This window comes from Narcine bancroftii, chromosome 7, assembly GCF_036971445.1.
Source record: "Narcine bancroftii isolate sNarBan1 chromosome 7, sNarBan1.hap1, whole genome shotgun sequence".
Taxonomy (NCBI): Eukaryota; Metazoa; Chordata; class Chondrichthyes; order Torpediniformes; family Narcinidae; genus Narcine; species Narcine bancroftii.
Genome location: NC_091475.1, coordinates 210,735,185 through 210,756,781, shown reverse-complemented (window position 1 = coordinate 210,756,781; position 21,597 = coordinate 210,735,185). Strand labels below are relative to the sequence as shown.

The window sequence follows — 21,597 nt, the reverse complement described above, 5'->3', positions numbered from 1 at the left end:
AGCCCAGGCAGAATTTCCATGAATTGTTAGAGGAAAAAAATAACTGCACACAGCGTGAACATGTAAACAAACAAAGGAACTGTAAACTGATAACGAATGTAAACAAACTGACTGTGCAATACAGGAAAGAGCAAACAAAATCAATAAAGTGCCCAAGTCGGAGTCCTTAAACGAGTCCCTGATTGAGTTTGTCGTTGAGTGGTCTGATGGTGGAGGGGGAGCAGCTCTTCCTGAACCTGCGGGTGCGAGTCTTGTGGACCCCGATACCTCTTTCCTGATGGCAACAGAGAGAACAGAGCGTGAGCTGGGTGGCGTGCGTCCTTGATGTTTGCTGCTGCTCTCTGGTGGCAGCGTTACCTGTAGATGGTCTCGATAGTTGGGAGTGAGGCTGTGTCCACTACCTTTTTAACCTTTCCCTACCTCACACCTATAAACCTTCTAATTTTCTTGCATTCATGTGTGTCTAAATGTTGTTATGAGCCCAGAGGACCCAAACCCCAGCAGCAATAGATATTCACCAAGACGAATGGTTACTTAAACAAAAGTTGCTTTTAATTATCTTTGAACATAAAAACAGGATCAAACTTATTAACCTAATTTAACCCCCTTCTAATTCTATGTAATGTGTGTGGTATGTAATGTGTGTGTAAGTTCAGAAAAGTTCTTTGGTTCACAATCCAATCTCACTTCTCACTCCTCTAAGTTCACTGGTTGCAGGCGATTCTTAGACTGTGTACATTTATAAAGTTCACCAGGCTCTGACGCTTGAAAGGTAAATGGTTACCACTCAGGAAGGTTTTAGTTGTTCCAGGACACCCATAGCTGATTTACTTCCATCAACCACTTCAGTGTCTTGCTGAAGAAACTTGCCCCCTCAGGGTTCTCCAGATGATAACCTCTTTCTTTCAGGTCACTGAGTTCCTTTTTGTTTCTCTTCTTCCAAGTGAAACATTAGACAACCAGTCCTCTCCTCTTGCATGAACCACAAGGGCTTTGACCAGGCTGAACTAAGCACTCACAACCCGTCTTCCAAATGGGGTTTTCCACAAGCTTGCCAGCTTGTCCTGTTCCAGTCCCAGTTGCTGACTGTAATGATGTAGAAGTGATCTGTGTGTGTCTTGTCTCTCTCTCTCACACTCACACACATACACACACACACACACACACACAGAAAGTCTGTTTGACTCTCTCTGCTTGCAAAACCACTTGACCCTCCTAGAATAGCAAGTTCCCTTCCAGACAGAATGTGGCTCCAAGAAGCTCTTTCATCTGTTGCCTTTAAATACATATCTATATAAATCTCACGATGTCCCTATTATTCCAGCCTCCCCCACTGGGCATAAGCATGCCTCTGACATCTTCCCTAAACTTTCCTCCATCCCCCCCCCCCCCACCTTAAACAGATGTCCTCTGGTGTTTGCTATTGTCACTCCAGGAGAAATGGTCCACCTCTGGATCTCATAATCTTGTCGACCTCTATTAAGACGTCCCTCATCCTTCATCACTCCAAAGAGGAAAGCCCATTGGATGTCTTCTCCAATGCAGGCAACATCTTAGTAAATAACCTTCTCCACATCCCTCCTGTAATGAGATGACCAGAACTGAACACAATTCTCCAAATGTGGTCTCACCACAGATGTGTAGAGCTTCATGGCTCTTCTACTCAATCCCCTAACCAATGAAGCCCAGCACCCTGTTTACCTTCTTAACCACCTTGTCAATTTGTGCGGCCACCTGGATCTTGCTGTTCTTCCACACTGTTCCTGCAATTAATCATGATTTTTATAGAACTCAAAAGGTCTCCCCCCCACCCCCTGAACCTCCTACACTCTTGGAACAAAGACCTTCTAGTTCTACAATTAGCTTCCCTGGGAAAAAGATTGAGCATTCACTTTTCTCTCGGCCCCTCCTGATTTTATAAACCATGCACTCCAGGGAATAAAATCCCAACCTCTCCCTGTAACTCACCACCCCCCCCCACAACATCCCCAGTCCCGTCAACATCCTGGTAAATTTCTTCTGCATCCCTTCCAACATTTTGACCTCTTTCTGACAGCTGGACAATCCGAACATCACACAGCACTCTGTAAAGGCACTGATTTACCGCAGCTTACAGAACAAATAAAAAATACATGTTCATTTCTTTCGGCACACCATGAAGTCGGGCAGTGTCTGTGGTTCATTGATTATGCAGGAATCTGATGACAGGGGGGAAAAGCTGCCCCTTGTGCCGCTGAGTGTTCATCTTCAGGCTCCTGTACCTTTTTCCCCGATGGTTGTAGAGTGAAGAGGGTGTGGCCTGGGTGGTGGGGGTGGGGGGGGGGCCTTCAAGATTCAATTTATTGTCATTGCAATAAAACAGGGTCATCTTACATAAAATTGCATGCTGCCTGCTGTAAGGCAGACAGATTCGCTGCCGGCAGAAATTTCCTGATGTGCCTCTTACAGAGAAAGAGAACCATTGGAGTCCTCCACCCCCAGATCACCGAGCATCCGTCGATCCACCTCCAGTGTTTCCACAGCCACACACACTCCAGTCCCAAACCATTGGCAGCCCGAGCTCCAGATTCTAACTTACGACATGGTCAGGAACCCCTCAGTGCCTTCGGCACCGCCTCGCATCCCTTTTCCGATACCTGGTACCTCTTCAGCCAGTTTTGAGCCAGTCTCCAGCAGCCTGCAGTGTTCATGGGTTTCTCGCCCCGAGCCTGCCACATGCATTGGTCTTTCAGCTGCAGATCCCCCTTGAGAATAGAGGCTGCTTTCTTAAGACACCACCTCTTGTAGATGGAGCGAAATCTGGAGCCCGTGATGTCATGGGCCATTTTTTTCTTGTCCTGAGGGTTGGCGCCTCCATACCAGGCAGTGATGCAACCAACCAGAATGCTCTCTACGGTACACCTGTAGAAGTTTACGAGAGTCTTCGGTGACGTACTGAATCTCCTCAGACCTCACAAAGTATAGCCGCTGGCGAGCCTTCTTCACAATTGCATCAATATGGAGGCTCCAGGACTGTTCCTCGGAGATGTTGACACCCAGGAATTTGAAGTTCTTAACCCTGAGACCTCAATGGGCCAGGGGAAGGTGGCGGCCAACTCCCCTTTTAAATACATCTAATGAACTGGCCTCAAGAACTTTCCGTGGTTGGGAGTACCTCAAGTTCACAACTCTCTGAGTGAAGATGTTTCTCCTCAACTCAGTCCTAAATGGCCTCCCCTTCCCCTCAGACCCCTTGATCTGTTCCTGTGCTATTCCGTTTTATATTTTCTGGTGACTCCTTGTAATCAGGATCAAGTTTACTGTCATGAGCATGTGTCACAAAGTATTGTGATTTTGCGGCAATAGTTATTGTGCAAAATTACTATAAATTGCAATTCTGTTAATACCTCATTTAAAAAAGTAATTAGTGCAAAAGAAGAGAGAAGGTGAGGGAGTGTCTGTGGTTCATTGTCCATTCAGAAATCTGATGGCGGAGGGGAAGAAGATGTTTTTGTAACATTGAGTGTCTGTGTTCAGGCTCCTGTACCTCCTTCCTGATGGTCGCAGAGCGAAGAGGGCGCAGACTGGGTGGTGGGGTGTCCTTGAGGATAGAGGCTGCTTTCTTAAGACATCACCTCTTGTAGATGTCCTTGATGGAGTGAAGACTGATGCCCGTGACGGCGCTAGCCGAGTTCACCGCCCTTTGTAGCCCTTTCCTGTCCTGAGCTTTCGCCCCCTCTGTACCAGGCAGTGATGCAACTGGTCAGAATGCACTCTGCGGTCCACCTGTAGAAACCTGTAACTGTCTGTGGTGACATGCTGAATCTCCTCAAACTCCTCACGAAATATCGTCTCTGGTGAGCCTCCTTCATGATCGCGTCTACACGATGGCCCCAGGATGGGTCTTCAGAGACGTTGGTACATTGCCAATAGTGTTGAAGGGCGGTCCCCCACTGATTACTTTTCCAGTTTAATCGCAGCTTTCCCTGCAACACAGTGACCAGAGCTGGTCCCCCACACGATTAGCGTAGCAGTCATTGTGACCCTATTACAGCACCAGCGACCTGGGTTCGAATCTGGTGCTGTCTGTAAGGAGATGGAACATTCCCCCCCCCCCTTACCTGCGTCTGCGTTTCCTCTCACGTTCCAAAGATGGATGGGGGGAGGGTCAATTGGTCACATTGGGTGTAATTGGGCCACCCTTCCCCTAAATCAGCCGCGCAAAAGAAGATGGGTTTTGTGATCTGATGCGGAGGGATGTTGAGAAATTGGAAAGCGCTGGCCTTCAGAGGGACCTGGGAATCTTCATCCACAAATTGCTGTAGCCTTATGTGCAATTTCAGCAGGGAGCGAAATAAGATGCTGGCCTTGCGGAAGGGTTTGAGTGCTGAAGGGAGAGATCTTATGGTAATTGCGTTGGGCCCCGGTGAGACTGCACTTAAGAGTATTTCAGACACATTTCGTCTCCCTTCCTGAGGAAGGACAGATTCATGATGAAGTGCAAATCTCCACTTCGGTTAAGTTCAACATCAGCTTACTTCTCAATAAATACCTAATGCAATGAGAGTGGCTTGTCTGCGAGCAGTCTGGCAGGTTACCTCTAACATTCTTACAGCCGCGTAAACAGCATTAATGTCGGACTCTCGGCTTTCATTAAAACCCGCCTTCCCCCTCACCTCTCCCCCCAGCTTTGTCTCCCCCTTCCCTCTCTCCCTTTGCACAGGCAGGATCAATTCTTACCTGTCCCGATTAACACTCTTTTGCTGGTCTGGCCCCTTCCCTCTCTCCCTTTGCACAGGCAGGATCAATTCTTGCCTGTCCCGATTAACACTCTTTTGCTGGTCTGGCCCCTTCCCTCTCTCCCTTTGCACAGGCAGGATCAATTCTTACCTGTCCCGATTAACACTCTTTTGCTGGTCTGGCCCCTTCCCTCTCTCCCTTTGCACAGGCAGGATCAATTCTTGCCTGTCCCGATTAACACGCTTTTGCTGGTCTGGCCCCTTCCCTCTCTCCCTTTGCACAGGCAGGATCAATTCTTGCCTGTCCCGATTAACACGCTTTTGCTGGTCTGGCCCCTTCCCTCTCTCCCTTTGCACAGGCAGGATCAATTCTTGCCTGTCCCGATTAACACCCTTTTGTTGGTCTGGATTCCTCCCCTGGCCAGGCTCTGTCTGAATTTTGAAACTTTCCGATATTTCCTGCTTCTGGCTTCTTCCTCGAGGAAGGGTTCAGGCCTGAAATTTCGTCGACGTATCTTTGTCTCCTCTGGATGCTGGAAAGACCGGCTGAGTTCCTCCAGCATTTCGGTGTGTTTTTACTACAATCAGACTATTATCACCTGGTGTAAAGGGCACAATCTACACCCTACAAAGAGTGTATAGCTATAAATTTGCACCAAGCAAAGGTGTCTTGCAAGCACTGTTGTGAGGTCCCTTCAAGAGCCTGATGGCAGCGGGGAAATAAACTATTGGTGCACACTTTCACACTCTTAAGCCTTCTCCCTGAGGGGAGGAGGGAGAAGACAGTGTGCCCGGGGTGGGATGGGTCCTTCAATGTATCGGCTACCTTTCCAGGGCAGCGGGTGGAAGGGGGGAGGATGATGTTCTGAGCTGTATTCCTTACAGCACGGGAACAGGCCCTTCAGCACACGATGTGTGCGCCGAACACGAGGCCAAAGTCAACTAACCCTCTGTCGCCTGCACATGATCCATATCCCTCCTTCCTCTGCAGGTTCATGGAATTATCTAGGAGGCTGGTAGTGGTCTTCTTCCGCCACTCCCCTGGCCACCCATTCCAGGAACCTAGCACTCCCTGTGTAAAACCATTTGGCCTGCACACCTCCTTTAAAATTTCACCCCCCCCCCCACCCTAAATGTGCATCCCCTAGAATGCGACGTTTTTACTTAATATGCATCAGGAGCAGGAGTCGGCCGTTCAGCCCATCGAGTCAGCTCGGCCACTCAATAAGTTCATGGCCGTGGACTCAGCTCCACTTACCTGCCTGTTCCCCATTCCTTAAATCCCCTGCTATACAAAAAAAAATCAATCTGTATCTTCAATACATGAGGCGGCCTCCACTGTTTTCTTGGGCAGAGAATTCCACAGATTCACTACTCTCTGGGAGAAGCAGTTCCCTCCCCCCCCCCCAACTCATCTTAATCAACTCCCCCAAATCTTGAGGCTCTGCCCCTTAATTCTAGTCTGGCCTGCTGGTGGAAACAACCTCCCTGCTTCCAGCTCATCTCTTCCTGCCATCCTTCTAAATTCCAGCCACTCAATTTCTCCACATGCTAACCCCCAAATCAACCTGGTGAACCTGCTTTGCACCCCCTTCAAAGGCTGTCTATCCTTTCCCCAGCCAGCAGACCAGAACTGCCTGCCAGCATTCCAGCTGTGGCCTCACCTATCCCCTGTACAGTTGGATCAGAACAGATCTGTTTTAAAGTGTTTGTATGTGATCTACATGAACAAACCTGTCCCAATTTATCCCCAAAAACACATCTATATTCTGTTACATGAACAAGTCACAAAATTCATGGTTTTGCGGCAGCATTCCAGATGGAAAATGTTCATAGAAATCACCTTACAACAAGAAATAAAACTAGTGCACAAAAGGTCAAAGTAAGACCATCTGTTTAATGTAGGCATCCAGCACGGTCGCCATGCACCTCACCACCCAAATACACTCAAGAGGTGAGAGGAAACTGGAGGGCCCCCCCCCACCCACCTCACTCTGGGGAAGCCCCACGCAGGTACAAGCTCCTCACAGCGCAGGATTCAAAACCCGGGTCTCTGGTACTGTAATAGGGCTGCGCTAACTGCCTTCTTGATAAGCTGCTCCAAGTCAAACACTCTGACCACCCACTGTGTGAGGTCGAGTGGATGTAAAGAGGCTTCGGGGGGGGGGATGTGAGGCAGTGGGTAAGAAAAGTCCGTGCGAGGAAACGAGGGCATGTACCCTGGAACACAGCATTTGTTCAATGGTGTGAGATCGGGTGGTGCTGATGTTCAGAGAGACCTGGCAGACAGGTGAATGAAGATCAAATCCAAGTAATGTGCTTGTCTTCATGACAAGGAGATGTTTGTGAATAATTAAGACTGACCTTCTGTAATTAAGACTTTAAATTTTATTTACAACACGATCGAAGCCGATTCCGGCCATTGAAACCCACGCGGGATTCGAACCTGGATCTCTGGCGCCATAGCAACATTGTGCTAATCGCTATGCTACCGTAGTGGTGCCGGCCAAATGTGCAGGGCACGCAGCACCTACAGGAAGGAAAGGTGGTGGGGGTAGGTCAGACGTTTAGGGCCTGAGCCCTCCAACAAGGCACGAGCAAAAGGCAGGCAGGCAGCTGGCTCTAGAGGTGTGGGGAGGAGAGGAGAGAAGAAGGGGCAAAGGTGTAGGCCAACAGGCAAGAGGTCACAGGTGGGTAGAGGCTGAGAGGTGATGGGAAGGGGGGAGCTCTCTGAATGGAGAGGGAAGCAGGCAGGGAGCTGGTGTAAAGGAGACAGAGGGACAAGGAGAGAGAGAGAGATACAGGAGATGGGTTTAACCGAAACTGGTGATCGATGTTAATGCTGTCAGGTTGGAGAGAGCCCAGATGGAGTATCAGGTGTAAATTCTACTGCAATCACAGCATCTGGAGACATTCCTCTCTGTAATAACAACTCCGTTCTCAGTAATTGGCCTCCATTGCCCTCTGAGGCATAGAATCCAAAGGTTTCTTTGGAATCTGCTATTTGGGAGAAGAGAGATCACGTCCCCTTCATCCTTAATGGTCAACTACTTGTTCTGAGATGCTTAGGTAAAAGAAATAGAGGGTTAAGGGTGTGGGGAAGGAAAATATTAGATTGCTGTGGAGTTAGTTTACAGAGGTTAGCACAACATCGTGGGCCAAAGGGCCTGTACTGTGCTGGATCATTCTATCTTCTGAGTTACAACCCAGGGCCTCCTTTTAAAGATGAGTTCCCTCCCCGCCAGGGATCCATCTAAACGTGGGTCTCCTTGTCAAGGAAAGTGGGTCTCCACATAAATGCTATTCCTGGTGATAGACCTCCAAGCCAGGAGAAGCCTGTGTCCTTCTTGTCAAAATCTTTGCCAGTTTTGACGAGATCTTCTCCCATTCCAATCTCTGGATAACACCAATCAGATCGAGTCAGCCCCCCCGTGTCTGATGGTCCTACCATCCCTGGACTCAGTCTGGCCAATCTTCACTGGCGACAATGAGTCCCCAGGCAGATCTAAACTCTCAATGCTGGAGAAACTCAGCAGGTCAGCATTCCCTTACATAGCCACCAACGTTTTGGGCTTGAACCCTTCATCAAGGGTAAAATATAGGCAGGAGCATGAACAAAATGGTGTGTGGGAGGGGGGCAGGGGGAGGAGCAGAGGGCAACAGACAGGAGGTAATAGGTGGATAAGGGAGGGAGGGCGCAGCAGAACCTTTGGTTATGGACACACTTCAGGTTTCAGATTTTTTATCAGAGACCATATCTGATGTCACTTCCAAACCTGAGATTCTTGTTCCTGTGGGCATGGCAGAATTACCACTTATTGGGGGTGAAAAAAGACATGAACAAGCAAAGAACTGTAAACAGATAACGAATGTAAACAAACTGCAATACAAAGAGAACAAAAAAAATCTGTAAAATGCACAAGTCAGAGTCCTTAAATTAGTTTGTCCTTGAGGAGTCTGATGGTGGAGGGGGAGCAGTTGTTCCTGAACCTGGAGGGGCGAGTCTTGTGGCACCGATACCTTTTTCCTGATGGCAGCAGAGAGAACAGAGCGTGTGATGGGTGGTGGGGGTCCTTGATGATTGCTGCTGCTCTCCGACGGCAGCGTTCCCTGTAGATGTTCTCAATGTTGGGAAGGGTTTTGCCTGCGATGTCCTAGGCTGTATCCACTACCTTTTCCAGGCCTTCATGCTCGGGGGTATTGGTGTCCCTGTACGAGCCGTGATGCAGCACACTTTCCACCACACCTCTCTAGAAATTTTCCAGGGTTTCTGGTGTCATATCAAACTTTTGCAAACTCCTGAGGAAGTAGAGGTGCTGACGTGCTTTCTTCATGATACCATTAGTGTGTTGGGTCCAGGAAAGATCCTCCAAGATGGTGACTCCCAAGAACTTAAATTTGCTCCCCCTCTCCACCTCTGATTTCCCCAATGATCACTGGATTGTCCACCACTGGCTTTCCCTTCCTGAAGTCAACAATCGTGGTGAAGGGTTCATGCCCGAAACGTTGGTTATGTACATACCTTGATGAAAAGCTTGGGCCTGAAATATTGGTTCTATATTTTTGCTCCATATAAAGGACGCTGTCTGACCCACTGAGTTTCTCCAGTATTGCGATTTTACTCCAGTCACGGTGTCTACAGACTTTCGTGTCTTATTCCTTTCACAGACAGTTGGTCTTTTCTCCTTGCTGTAACAGACGATGATAGAGGCTTTTCCCCCAGGGCTGTAATGAGGGGGTCAGAGTTTTAAGGTGCTTGGGAATGCAAGAGGTAAGTTCTTCACACAGAGAATGGTGGGTGCATGGGATGCGCTGTCAGCAATGACAGGTGGAGAAAGGGACAATAGGGTCATTTAAGAGACGGTTAGATAGGTGTGTGAAATTGAGAGAAACAGAGGGTCATGCAGTAGGGAAATTACCGGTTATTGGGTCGGCACCACACTGTGGGCCGAAGGGTCTGGCCTGTGCTGTAGATTTCTACCGTATGTCCAGTAAAGAAGCCAAAACTTTGCACGATTTTCCAGGTGCCAATTCACCAAGGCCCTGGTACCGTTGCAGTGGGGGGGCCCAACACCATGTGGAAAGAATCCATCCAAGGTTTCAACAATGATTGTGCTGGGTTTCGGAGGGCCAGGTCAATATTGAGAGTCAATATTGTCAAGGCTTTCTCGAGAGCATGTCAATAATTATAGCGATTTAATCTCAACCTTTTATCAATATCCCAGGAACACCAATTTTCAGGGATTCCACTGCTCTTTGAATTGCGTCAAAGGTCCAGGATTTCTTGCTCCCTTGATGGATTTATTTTTGGGAGTCAGGTAACAGTCACAGAAATGCCCGGTTCAGGAGTGTGTAGAGGGCGGAGGGATGGGGTGTGTAGGGTGGAGGGAGGGAGTGTGTAGGGTAGAGGGAGGGAATGTGTAGGGACAGAGGGTGGGAGTGTGTAGGGGACGGATGGAGCGAGTGTGTAAGGTCGGAGGGTGAGAGTGTGTCGGGGTGGAAGGAGGTAGGGATGGAGGGAGGGAGTGTGTAGGGGAGGGAGGGAGGGGGTGTGTAGGGATGGAGGGAAGGAGTGTGTAGTGGTTTTAGGTGCCTACCCCTGACCTCTGGTGAGTAGTTCCCAGTAGCTCAGTCCTGACCCCACGGCCAGGCCACTGACCCAGCTCTTTCTGAAGCCACGTCATGTTTCTGTGAGGGCCTGAGTTACTGTTCTCGAATGTGCATCAGCAGGTCCATGAGTTAGTGCATAGCTGTTCAACAAGGAACACTTGGCCGATCACTCTCTCCACAGATTAGAACATCAAAGTGATTTTTGTAATTAATATCAACCTTTCTCAGCAGCCGTATTGATTGGAACCAAGAGTTGGCATAGCAACGTCTAATAAATGTGGAGACATCCAACTGCCTTTCCTTGCCTCTCCCTCTCTCTCTCTCTCCCTCTCTCCTATCTCTCTTGCTCCCATCTCTCCCTCCTCTCACTCCACCCTCTCTCTCCTTCCCCTTCCCCTCTCTTTCTCCCCTCTCCCTCTCTCCACTTCTCCCACTCTCCCTCCGTCCCCCTCTCTTTCTCCTTCTGTCACATCCCTTCCCCTCTCACCCTCTACCCTCTCTTCCCCCCACCTTCCCCCTCTCCTCCATTCTCCCCTCTTCTCCCCTTCCCCTTCTGCCCCTCCCCTCCACTTTTCCTCTTCTTTTCCCCTCCCTCCCCTCCCCCTCTCTTCTCCCCTCTATCTCCTTCCCCCTTGTTCCTCTTTCCCTCTCTCACTTTCTTCCCCCCGCCTCTCTCTCTCTCTCTCTCTGAAGAATATCCCAGAGCTACTTATCAGTTTAATTAGAGAATGGGAACAATTTGAAAATGTTTGAATCAATTTGAATTCTAACCGAACTAAGAGGCCACAGAGTGTGGAACCCAGAAGACTGCAGTTGCTGGAGTCTGGAGCCAAAAACAGACATTTAGAGCAACTCTGTGACGCAGGCAGCATTCGTGAAGGTTGTGATTTCATCCTGAGACCCTCAGGGGCAGTGACAGAGGTTGTTTTGCGAGCAGTCCAGTGGACAACAAGTAAGACACTGTACAGAAACAGAGAGTGATTCAAGTGATCAGTTGGTACAGTGCAGCGGCATTGATCTTAGGTGGGGTTCATTCAGGAGTCTGATAACGGCAGGAAAGAAACTGTCCTTGAATCTGGGGCTGCGTGATCTCACGCTCATGATGGTCTTCAGATTTACCGTTAGAGTACATACATGGCATCACATACAAGCCTAAGATTCTTTTTCCTGTGGGCCAGGCAGACTTGCCACTTATTGGTGATGTAAAGAAATACTCAATGTGCGCATAAAGAATTGTAAACAAACTCTGCATTACAGAGAAAGAAAATAAATGCACAAGTCAGAGTCCTTAACTCAGTCCCTGATTGAGTTTGTCATTGAGGAGTCTGATGGTGGAGGGGGAACAGCTGTTTCTGAACCTGCTGGTGCGAGCCTTGTGGCACCGAGACCTCTTTCCTGATGGCAGCAGTGAGAACAGAGCGTGCTGGGTGGATTCTTGACAATGGGAGGGAGGACGGTGGGGGGCGGGGTGAATCTTTTAATATGTTGGTCGATTTTCAAAAGCAGGGGGTATGCGGATGGAAGGAAGGAGGGGTGTTATTAGGTACAGATGGAGGAGAGAGGTGTGCGCGCGTGCGCGTGCAATAAGAGTCGATAGAGTGCAGGAAGGCATGCGATGGTCTGAGACATCCCTCTGCCGTTTCTTGCGGTCTTGGCCGGGCCAGTTCCTCACCCCAGGCAGTGACGCACCCTGACAGGATACTGCCAATGGTGCACTCATTGAAGTTAAGGGATACAGGTCACATGCTGAATTTCTGCAATGTCCAGTGTTTCTGGGGAAGGCCCCGTTAAGTTGGGCAAACCAGTGCCAACTCCTGTTAACCCTGATGGGATCCCAGGAGCTGGCAATGGCTGACCGATGCCTGAACTTCATTTCACCAATCCGAGAGCATGGAAAACCATGGTGTGGCGCTTCACCGCTGAGAGACCGTCGGATAACTCTACCCTTGTGTTTAAAAAAAAAGCAATGAAGTGCAAATCTCAAGTCAAAGCAAACAATTCTGGGGAGGTTCAACATGAGAGAGATTTTTAAAAAATGTTAATTAAATTTATACATAGAGCACGGTAACAGGCCCTTTTGGCCCACGAGCCCATGATACCCAAAGCTCTACCTTTCATTTACCCGCTCGAGCTGCTGAATTCAGAATCAGAATCAGGTTTTTTGTCACAAAGATTTGTTGCTTGGTGCAAACCTGGTAAAAATGACAGTTCAACGAATACACGATTTGAAAAATAAATAAATCGTGCAAGAGAAGAGAGAGAATGAGGTCATGTCCGTGGTTCGTTGTCCGTTCAGGTATCTGACGGCGGAGGGGAAGAAGCTGTCCTTGTACCACTGGGTGTTCGTCTTCAGGCTCCTACACCTCCTCCCTGATGGTATCAGTGAGAAGAGGGCCTGGCCTGGATGGTGCGGTGGGGAGGAGTGGGTTCCATGAGGATGGAGGCTGCTTTCTTGAGACACCGATGTCCTCGATGGGGTGGAGACTGATGTCCGTGATGGTGCTGGCCGAGTTCACAACCCTCTGTGGCCTTTTCCTGTCCTGTGCATTGGCCCCTCCGCACCCGACAGGGATGCAGCCAGTCAGAACGCTCCTCGCGATCCACCTGTAGAAATTTGCAAGAGTCTTTGGTGACGTGTCAAATCTCCCCAAACACCTAAGGAAATGTAGCCTCTGGTGAGCCTTCTTTTTTTTTTTTTTTTTTTTTTTTTTTTTTTTTTTTTCCACACCATAAATCACAATAGCCATGATATACACTTTTTCTTTTCCACACATTTATAGTGACTTTTTCTCCCTCCCCCCTCCCTCCTCCCAAGCCACCCCCCCACCCCCCCCCTCTCATCCATTTTAGGTATACAATCTAGGTTGCATTAATTCAGTTAGACAATGTTGTCATTCAACAAAAATACACCAGAAATTCTACTGAGTCCATTCTTTTCTTTTCTTCTCCTTCCATCAACTTAGGTAATGTTTGTTCCCGGTAGGTTTTCGCTATTGTATTTAATGTAAGGCTCCCATACTTGTTCGAATATTTCAATATTATTTCTTAAACTATATGTTATTTTTTCTAATGGAATACATTTATTCATTTCTATATACCATTGTTGTATTTTCAAATTATCTTCCAATTTCCAGGTTGACATAATACATTTTTTTGCTACGGCTAGGGCTATCTTGACAAATCTTTTTTGTGCATCTTCCAAGTCAATTCCAAATTCTTTATTTTTTATGTTACTTAGGAGAAAGATCTCTGGATTCTTTGGTATATTGTTTTCTGTTATTTTATTTAATATCTGATTGAGATCATCCCAAAATTTTTCTACTCTCTCACATGTCCAGATTGCATGAATTGTTGTTCCCCTTTCTTTTTTACATCGAAAACATCTATCAGATACTGTTGGGTCCCATTTATTTAACTTTTGCGGTGTAATGTATAGTCTGTGTAACCAATTATATTGTATCATACGCAGCCTCGTATTTATTGTATTTCTCATCGTTCCAGAGCATAACTTTGTGAGCCTTCTTCAAGGAATTTGAAGTTCTTTACCCTCGCCACTGGTAACCCCTCGATGAGGACTGGTTCTTGTTTGTTACTGTGTCTTCTTGTTGCTGCCACGTGACAGAATTCTTTGGCTTGGCTTCGCGGACGAAGATTTATGGAGGGGGTAAATGTCCACGTCAGCTGCAGGCTCGTTTGTGGTTGACAAGACCGATGCGGGACAGGCAGACACGGTTGCAGCAGTTGCAGGGGAAAATTGGTGGGTTGGGGTTGGGTGTTGGGTTTTTCCTCCTTTGTCTTTTGTCAGTGAGGTGGGCTCTGCAGTCTTCTTCAAAGGAGGTTGCTGCCCGCCGAACTGTGAGGCGACAAGATGCACGGTTGGAGGCGAGATCAGCCCACTGGCGGTGGTCAATGTGGCAGGCACCAAGAGATTTCTTTAGGCAGTCCTTGTACCTCTTCTTTGGTGCACCTCTGTCACGGTGGCCAGTGGAGAGCTCGCCATATAACACGATCTTGGGAAGGCGATGGTCCTCCATTCTGGAGACGTGACCTACCCAGCGCAGTTGGATCTTCAGCAGCGTGGATTCGATGCTGTCGGCCTCTGCCATCTCGAGTACTTCGATGTTAGGGATGAAGTCACTCCATTAATGTTGAGGATGGAGCGGAGACAACGCTGGTGGAAGCGTTCTAGGAGCCGTAGGTGATGCCGGTAGAGGACCCATGATTCGGAGCCAAATTTTGCTGTATATTACCTTTAAAATTTGCTGGTGCAAACAAGGAGAAAGTGAGAGGGAGCCTGTGGTTCATTGTCCGTTTGGGAATCTGATGGCGGAAGGGAAGAAGCTGCTTTTGCACCGCTGGGTGTTCGTCTTCAGGCTCCTGGACCTCCTTCTCGGTGGTAGCAGTGAGAAGGGGGCATGAGCTGGGTGGTGGTAGTCCTTGAGGATAGAGTCTGCTTTCTTGAGGCACCGACTCTTGCAGACGTCCTCGATGGAGTGGAGACTGAAGCCCGTGATGGCGCTGGGTGAGTTCACAACCCTCTGTACCTTTTCCTGTCCTGTGCATTGGCCCCTCCGCACCAGACAGCGATGCAACCGGTCAGAATGCTCCCCGCGGCACACCTGTAGAAATTTGAGAGAGTTTCTCCAGCAGTTCACTCCTTGCTCCAGATTCCCCAGCGCCTCCAGTCTATTCTGCTCAGTCTTGTTTGACAATGTTGGCGTTGTCGCCTCCCTCAAGTTGGAAGAAAGAGATTGAATTCCAACAGTGTCGACGTGTTTGATGAGCGCTACACTCGATGCATTTCGCATGGTAGCTGTGATCTTGTCTCTGTTACTGATGACGCGGCTATTTTTCTCACTCTCAACACCTTGTTGTAATTTCCTGCCCATTTTTGGAAAGCTCTACTCTGCGTTCTGCCAAAGTCACCCAGTGTTTGATGTGACTTGTGCAGATTTGGCTAAATCTTCCCTCGACCTTCCCTCTGTGTCCTGCCTCAAGTCAGAATGTCATACACAAGTAAACCGCGAAGGTCTGCAGACCATGTGGTGGAAATACAAACATGAGGCTGGAGAAACTCAGCAGGTCAAGCAGTATCCTTTATGGAGCAAAAATACAGAGCCAGTATGCTGGCCTTGAGCCCTTCATCAAGGTGTGAGAGAATGTCTGTAGAGACATGGAGATCTTGATTCGAAGGGGGAATGTGCGCAAGTTTGTTTTTATGAAGCATTTCATAACCCAAAGTGAGGGCCAAAACCCGGGCTTACACAGGTCGAGGGAAAGGTGGGAGTGGGACTTGGGAACAGTAATCCACGAGCGGTGCTGGACAGACTTGTTCCGGGATAGCATGACGGCAGTTATTAATGCCAGGTACAGGTTGGTACAATACAATCTCCTGCCCCCCTCACCACAAAAATTACAAAAACCTATATTAGAAATCTCAAAATTGTGGTTCAGATGTGGTGTGAAGGTTGGAACCTTTACCCCTTCCACCTGGCTGTGTACAAGGGTGAGAACCTTCTGGGTGGACCTGGGGGACACTCAGGGAAAAAAAAATTACAGAGGTGGGTTGCCCACAGGGTACCTTCTGGGAAACATTATGGACATGTGTTTTAAACTGTCCAAGCACCAAACTCAGTTTGTAAAAGTCATCTTATCAGTTTATAGGGGTCAGGTGGAAGTCCGACTTCCAACTAAACATGACATGATGGAACATGAAAATGCAGAGTTGTATTCCCCTGGAGAAAATCGCGCACAATTACTTGGTAAAAAGAAAAAGTTTGAAAGCCCCGTTTTAATCGTCCCTCATTGACTCGTTATGTGCATGGTTTCAGAACTCGAAAGGAAATGGGCCAATGACCATTTTTCTCCAGCAAAATATTTCATTAACAATTGGGTCTAGAGCAGCGATTCTCAACCTTCCCTTCCCACCCACATCCCACCTTAAGCAACCCCTTACTGATCACAGAGCCCCGATGGCATAGGGATTACTTAGAGTGGGATGTGAGTGGAAAGAAAAAGGTTGAGAACCACTGGGTTAGAGTGTCACCACCCTATCTGAAACAAAGTTAACCTGTCCCAGCAGGGAAACGATTGGGATCAAAGGAGGGGCACGTGGCATAGACGACGGGCTCTTGGGTGTTTGTCCCTGACCCCTTTTTATTTAAGTACTGGGGGACTTCCTCAGTTTTTCACCAGGGTCATCGACCTCACTGGGGATTTGTGGATTTTTTTGTATTGATTCTGTATTTTATACGTGTTGTAAGAAAATGTATTGTCTGAATTTATATGAGTCTTTCAAAATCAAAATTAGAATATTCAAAAAAAAGGCATAGAAAACTGTTAGCAGGCATCTGGAAAAAAAGGGTAAGGGGGAATCCTTGATGATCGCTGCTGCTCTCCAATGGCAGCGTTCCCTGTAGATGGTCTCGACAATTATTCCTGCGATGTCCTGGGCTGCATCCATTACCTTTTGGAGGGCTTTATGCTCAGGGGAATTGGTGTCTCTATACCAGACCATGATGCAGCCGGTCAGCGCACTTTCCCCCACACCTCTGTAGAAATTTGCCAGGGTTTCTGGTGTCATATCAAAACCTCTGCAAACTCCTGAGGAAGTAGAGGTGCTGACGTGCTTTCTTCATGATACCGTTAGTGTGTTGGGTCCAGGAAAGATCCTCTGAGATGGCGACTCGCAGGAATTTAAATGTGCTCCCCCTCTCCACCTCTGATTCCCCCAACGATCACTGGATCGTCCACCTCTGGCCTTCCCTTCCTGAAGTCAACAATCAGCTCCTTGGTTTTGGGGACATTGAGTGCGAGGTTGTTGTTGGTGCCCCATTCAGCCAAGTTTTCCATGTCCCTCCTGTACGCTGATTCATCCCCCGCCCGCCTTTTTATACAACCATGGTATTGTCAGCGAAGTGTATAGTATAGTGAGTAGAGCAGGGGGCCCTGTGATGCTCCGGTACTGATGGAGATTGTGGAGGAGAAGTTCTTACCAATCCTCAATGATTGGGATCTGGAGGTGAGGAAATCCAGGATCCAATTACCCAGTGAGGTGTTGACTGTGGCCTTGGAGTCTGCTGATCAGTTTTGAGGGGTTGCTGGTGGTAAATGCCAAACTCTTGTCCACATAGATAGGTGTCTATCTGGAATCCTCTTAAATGTTCTGCTGTACCTGCTTCCACCACTACCCCGGCAGCCTGTTCCAGCCACCCTCCACTCTCTGCGTAATGAAAAAACTCCTTCCCCCTCGACTTCAGGGTGGTACCGTCGGCACAATGCTGTCACATCCTGGGTTTGAATCTGGCACTGTCTGTAAGGAGTTTGTCTGTTCTCCTCATGTCTGCGTGGGTTTCCTCCCACCCTTCAAAACATGCCGGAGTTGTAGGTCAATTGGGTGGAATTGGGCGGCACGAGCTCGTGGGCCGGATGGGTGTCTGTCTAAAATTAAATATTAAATTAAAATTAATGCGTGCCCCCCAGTGTGTGACGCTTTTACCCCGGAAAAAAGATTCTGACTGTCCACTCCATCAATGCCTTTCACGATTTTATACACCTCTATCAGGTCTCCCACCCGCCCACCTCCACCTGAGCCTCTCCAGGGAAAAGCAAACCAAATTTGTCCAATCTCTCTCCCCCCCACACTTCATACCGTCGAATCCAGATCCGTTCAAGGACTGCACCTACAAGCAAGAGGTAGACAGATACTGGGAAACTGGAGCCACACACAGAAAGAATGCCGTGGGGGTCAGGCAGCATCTGTGGAAGGCACTAGACAGTCACTGTGTTTTTTGTTGTGTTCCACCAGGTCTTCCTTTAACTCTTTCTCACTTTGCATTGCAGAGTCTTTAAAAAGTCAAGTCCAAATGGAAAGGTAAGGCCTTTTTATTTTGGCTGCCTGGGGATTAGGGTTTCTGCCTCACATCTCCACACACATGGAATTCGATCCTGACCTCAGAACGCTATCTGTGTGGAGTTTGCACATTCTCCCTGTGACCCAATGGGTTCCCACCCCGTTCCAAAGTCGTGCGGTGAGTTGATCCTAGTGTACGGCTGAAGGGTGGAATCTGGAGGGGGGGGTGGGGGAGGGGAGAAAGAGATACAGGGAAATCACAGGGGAATGGCTCTGGTAGCTAGCAAACACTTGATGGGTTGAATGTTCCCCGCATAAGGAAATGTGAGATACCTGATGTGCCAGTGAGAATTCCTCCCAGTTTAAATGATTGATTAGTGGCACTAGAACAACAAAGATGGGCTGAATGGTCTCATTGCTGCTGAATAACCACAGGTTAATTTATCATGGTTTCATCAGGTAGAGAATTGAATGGTATTTCTTCGGATAACCAGACCTGGCACCTTGCATGTGCGCAAGGTATCGTTGCAGCTCGACAAAACTCTGGTTAGACCACACTTGGAATATTGCATTCAGTTCTTTAAATTTTTTAATTTAGACCTACAGCACAGTAACAGAGCATTTCAGCCCACAAGCCCAATTTACATCTAATTAACGTCCACCCCTGGTGCGCTTCGAACAGTGGGAGGGAACCGGAGAACCTGGGGAAAACCCTCGTAGACACGGGAAGTCCATACAGACTCCTTCCAGATTTGAACGCCCGTTCCTGATCACTGGTGCGGTAACAGTGTTGCGCTAACTGTGCTGCTGGCCCGGTCGCCTCATTACAGGAAGAATGTAGATTTGGAGAGGGTGCAGAAGAGATTGACCAGGATATTGCCTGGATTGGAGAACGTGCCTTATGAGGAAAGGTTGGCCGAGCTGGGGCTTTTCTCTTTGGAGTGACAAAGGATGAGAGGTGAACAAGATCATGAGGGGCTTCGATAGGGAAGACAGCCAGCACATTTATCCTGGGGTGACATGAGCAAATTCCAGAGGGCATCGATTATATGTGAAGGGAGGAAAGTTTAGTGGGGGGAGTTGCCAAGGATAGGTTTTTTTTAAGAGGGTGGTGGGTGTCTGGAATGCATTTCCAGGGGGTGGTGGTGGTGGCTAGGACAACAGGGACATTCAGAAACTCTTGGACAGGCCAGTGGATGCAAGAAAAATTGAGGATTATGAGTGTGAGGGAGGGAAAGGTTAGATTGTTGTGTAGGTTGGCACAGCATCGTAGGCTGAAGGGCCTGGACTGCGCTGGAATGTTCCATATTCTATGCAAGGAGATACCAGCATGCCTTCAGCTTTGGGCAGAGGGTTTGTGCCTGAAAAGGAGGGTGGGGGGTAGTTTGAGAGCTCGAGGTCCGGGCACTGATCGATGGGGAAGCAGCTCAAGAGAGGTCAGAACTGGAGGGGATCTCAATGAAAATGACCAAATACTTCCCATGGAGTGTGGGACCAGAGAGTACAGGCTCAGAGGTGAGGAGGGATTTCTTCAGCTAGAGGGTGGTGAATCGTTGGGGTTCGTTGCCACGGACGGTTTTGGAGGCCAAATCATTGGGGATATTTAAGAGTGAGACAGATAGATTCTTGATGAGGAAGGGAATCAAGGGTTACAGAGAGAAGGCAGGAGAATGGAGTTGAATTACTTAAATTTAAATGTAGGCACACAGCGCGGTAACAGGCCCTTCCAGCCCATGAGCCAGTGCTGCCCAATTACACCCAACTGACCTACAACCCCTGTGGGAGGAAACCAGAGCCCTCGGAGGAAACCTGTGCAGACACGGGGAGAACGTACAAACCCCTTACAGACAGCGCCAGATTCAAACCTGGGTCGCTGGCGCTGTAACGGCATTATGCTAACCGCTACTCTAGCCGTGCTGCCCCAGGATAGTAGGGTGGCAGGGCTGACTCGATGGGCTGAGTGGCTGAATTCCGCTCCTTTGCCTCACGGGCAGCAGTGACCTTGAGAGGGCCATTGGGCTGGAAGGGGTTAAATCGGGAGGGAGCATTCAGGTTACAGAAGGACTGGAGAACTGCTGGTGATGTGTTAGTGGGGAACATGTACTGACAATAACCACCCCAGCGGTGCGAGTATAAGAGAGCTTGAATGAACTAATATGTACACATGGAGGGTCTTGTCTCTGCAAGGCGAACCTGGAAGGGAGACCTTTATAGACAAGGTCACCGGGATGACCCCTGGTGACCTAGTGGCGGAATTACATCTCACCACAGAGCAGACCCAGGGAAATAGTTGTCCCCCTCCGACAGCCCGCCCGCTGGCCCAAATGCACTTCTCATCTTCCAGCGGACACTCCCAGCGAGTGAGAAAGTGTTCCATTAGTAGCTGTCGGGCTGTCTTCCTGCACCAAGGAACATTTACAGGACAGGGTAACAGTTATTCTGCAAAATTGCAGATCACAGTTCGGGATGTGTTAATTGGATCCACAGGTAACGATTGCCATGCTATTTGTTCCAAATTGGCCATGTATCTCTGATCCCAGAGGCAATCAGAATGAGATAGTGCTCCGGGGGAGGCTGTTCGGCCCCTCGAGACCCTCCTGTCATTGAGTTCACAATGAACATACCTCATCCACAGAGCAGGTGGGGCCCCCAGACCATTAAATTTGGACCTACAGCACGGTAACAGGCCCCTTCGGCCCACGAGCCCGTGCCGCCCAATTACCTATGACCCTCCCCCCCCGCCGGTACTTTTTTGAAGGGTGGGAAGAAACCGGAGCCCCCGGAGGAAACCCACTCAGACACGGGGAGAACAGACAGCGTGGAATTCGAACCCCGCACCCGATCGCTAACGCTGAATCGGCATTGTGCTAACCGCTATGCCAACCGTGCCGGCCCAATAGAACATAGAAATCAAGAGCGCAGTACAGACCCGTCAGCCCTTAGTGGTGTGCTAACCTAATAATTAACAACGGCCTAGAACTTCCCTTCTGCATAACCCTCTGTTTTCCTCAGTACCATGGAGCTATCTAACTGCCTCTTAAAAGATGCTATTGTCCCTCGCTTCACTGCCGTTGCCGACAGCATCACTCTCATTTCATCTTGCATTCGGATGTGTGAGATCTTAAGACAACATGTGGATGAATATTTTAAAGTTGATGTAAACAGCGCGAAGCCATGCGGCTGCAAGTCTCCATTACAGATCTGCAGACTGTGTGTCTCCTGCTCTGTGTCAGCCTGTGGTGGCAGCCAAGTCTAATCAATCAGGAACTATAATCAAGGCCTTGCTAGTGGCCAAGCAACTACGATTACGACCATTACATCTCCCTTTCTTGAAACAAAAGTAGTTACTTTCAATTAACAACTCTGCAATTTTAACGGTAACACCAGGAACTTACATTTTCATTATTGTTAACATTT

At 48.6% G+C, this 21,597-nt stretch overlaps 1 protein-coding gene across 4 annotated transcripts in view; it reads left to right on the top strand.

The window, feature by feature from the left end:
• Window positions 1-21,597, top strand: part of arrb1 (arrestin, beta 1) — a 79,813-nt gene that overhangs the window by 22,197 nt on the left and 36,019 nt on the right. For all 4 annotated transcript variants that reach the window (XM_069892175.1, XM_069892174.1, XM_069892173.1 and 1 more), the window contains exon 2: window positions 18,171-18,201. In XM_069892175.1, the coding sequence (XP_069748276.1) occupies window positions 18,171-18,201 (31 nt within the window). The remainder of the gene's footprint in view (window positions 1-18,170; window positions 18,202-21,597) is intronic.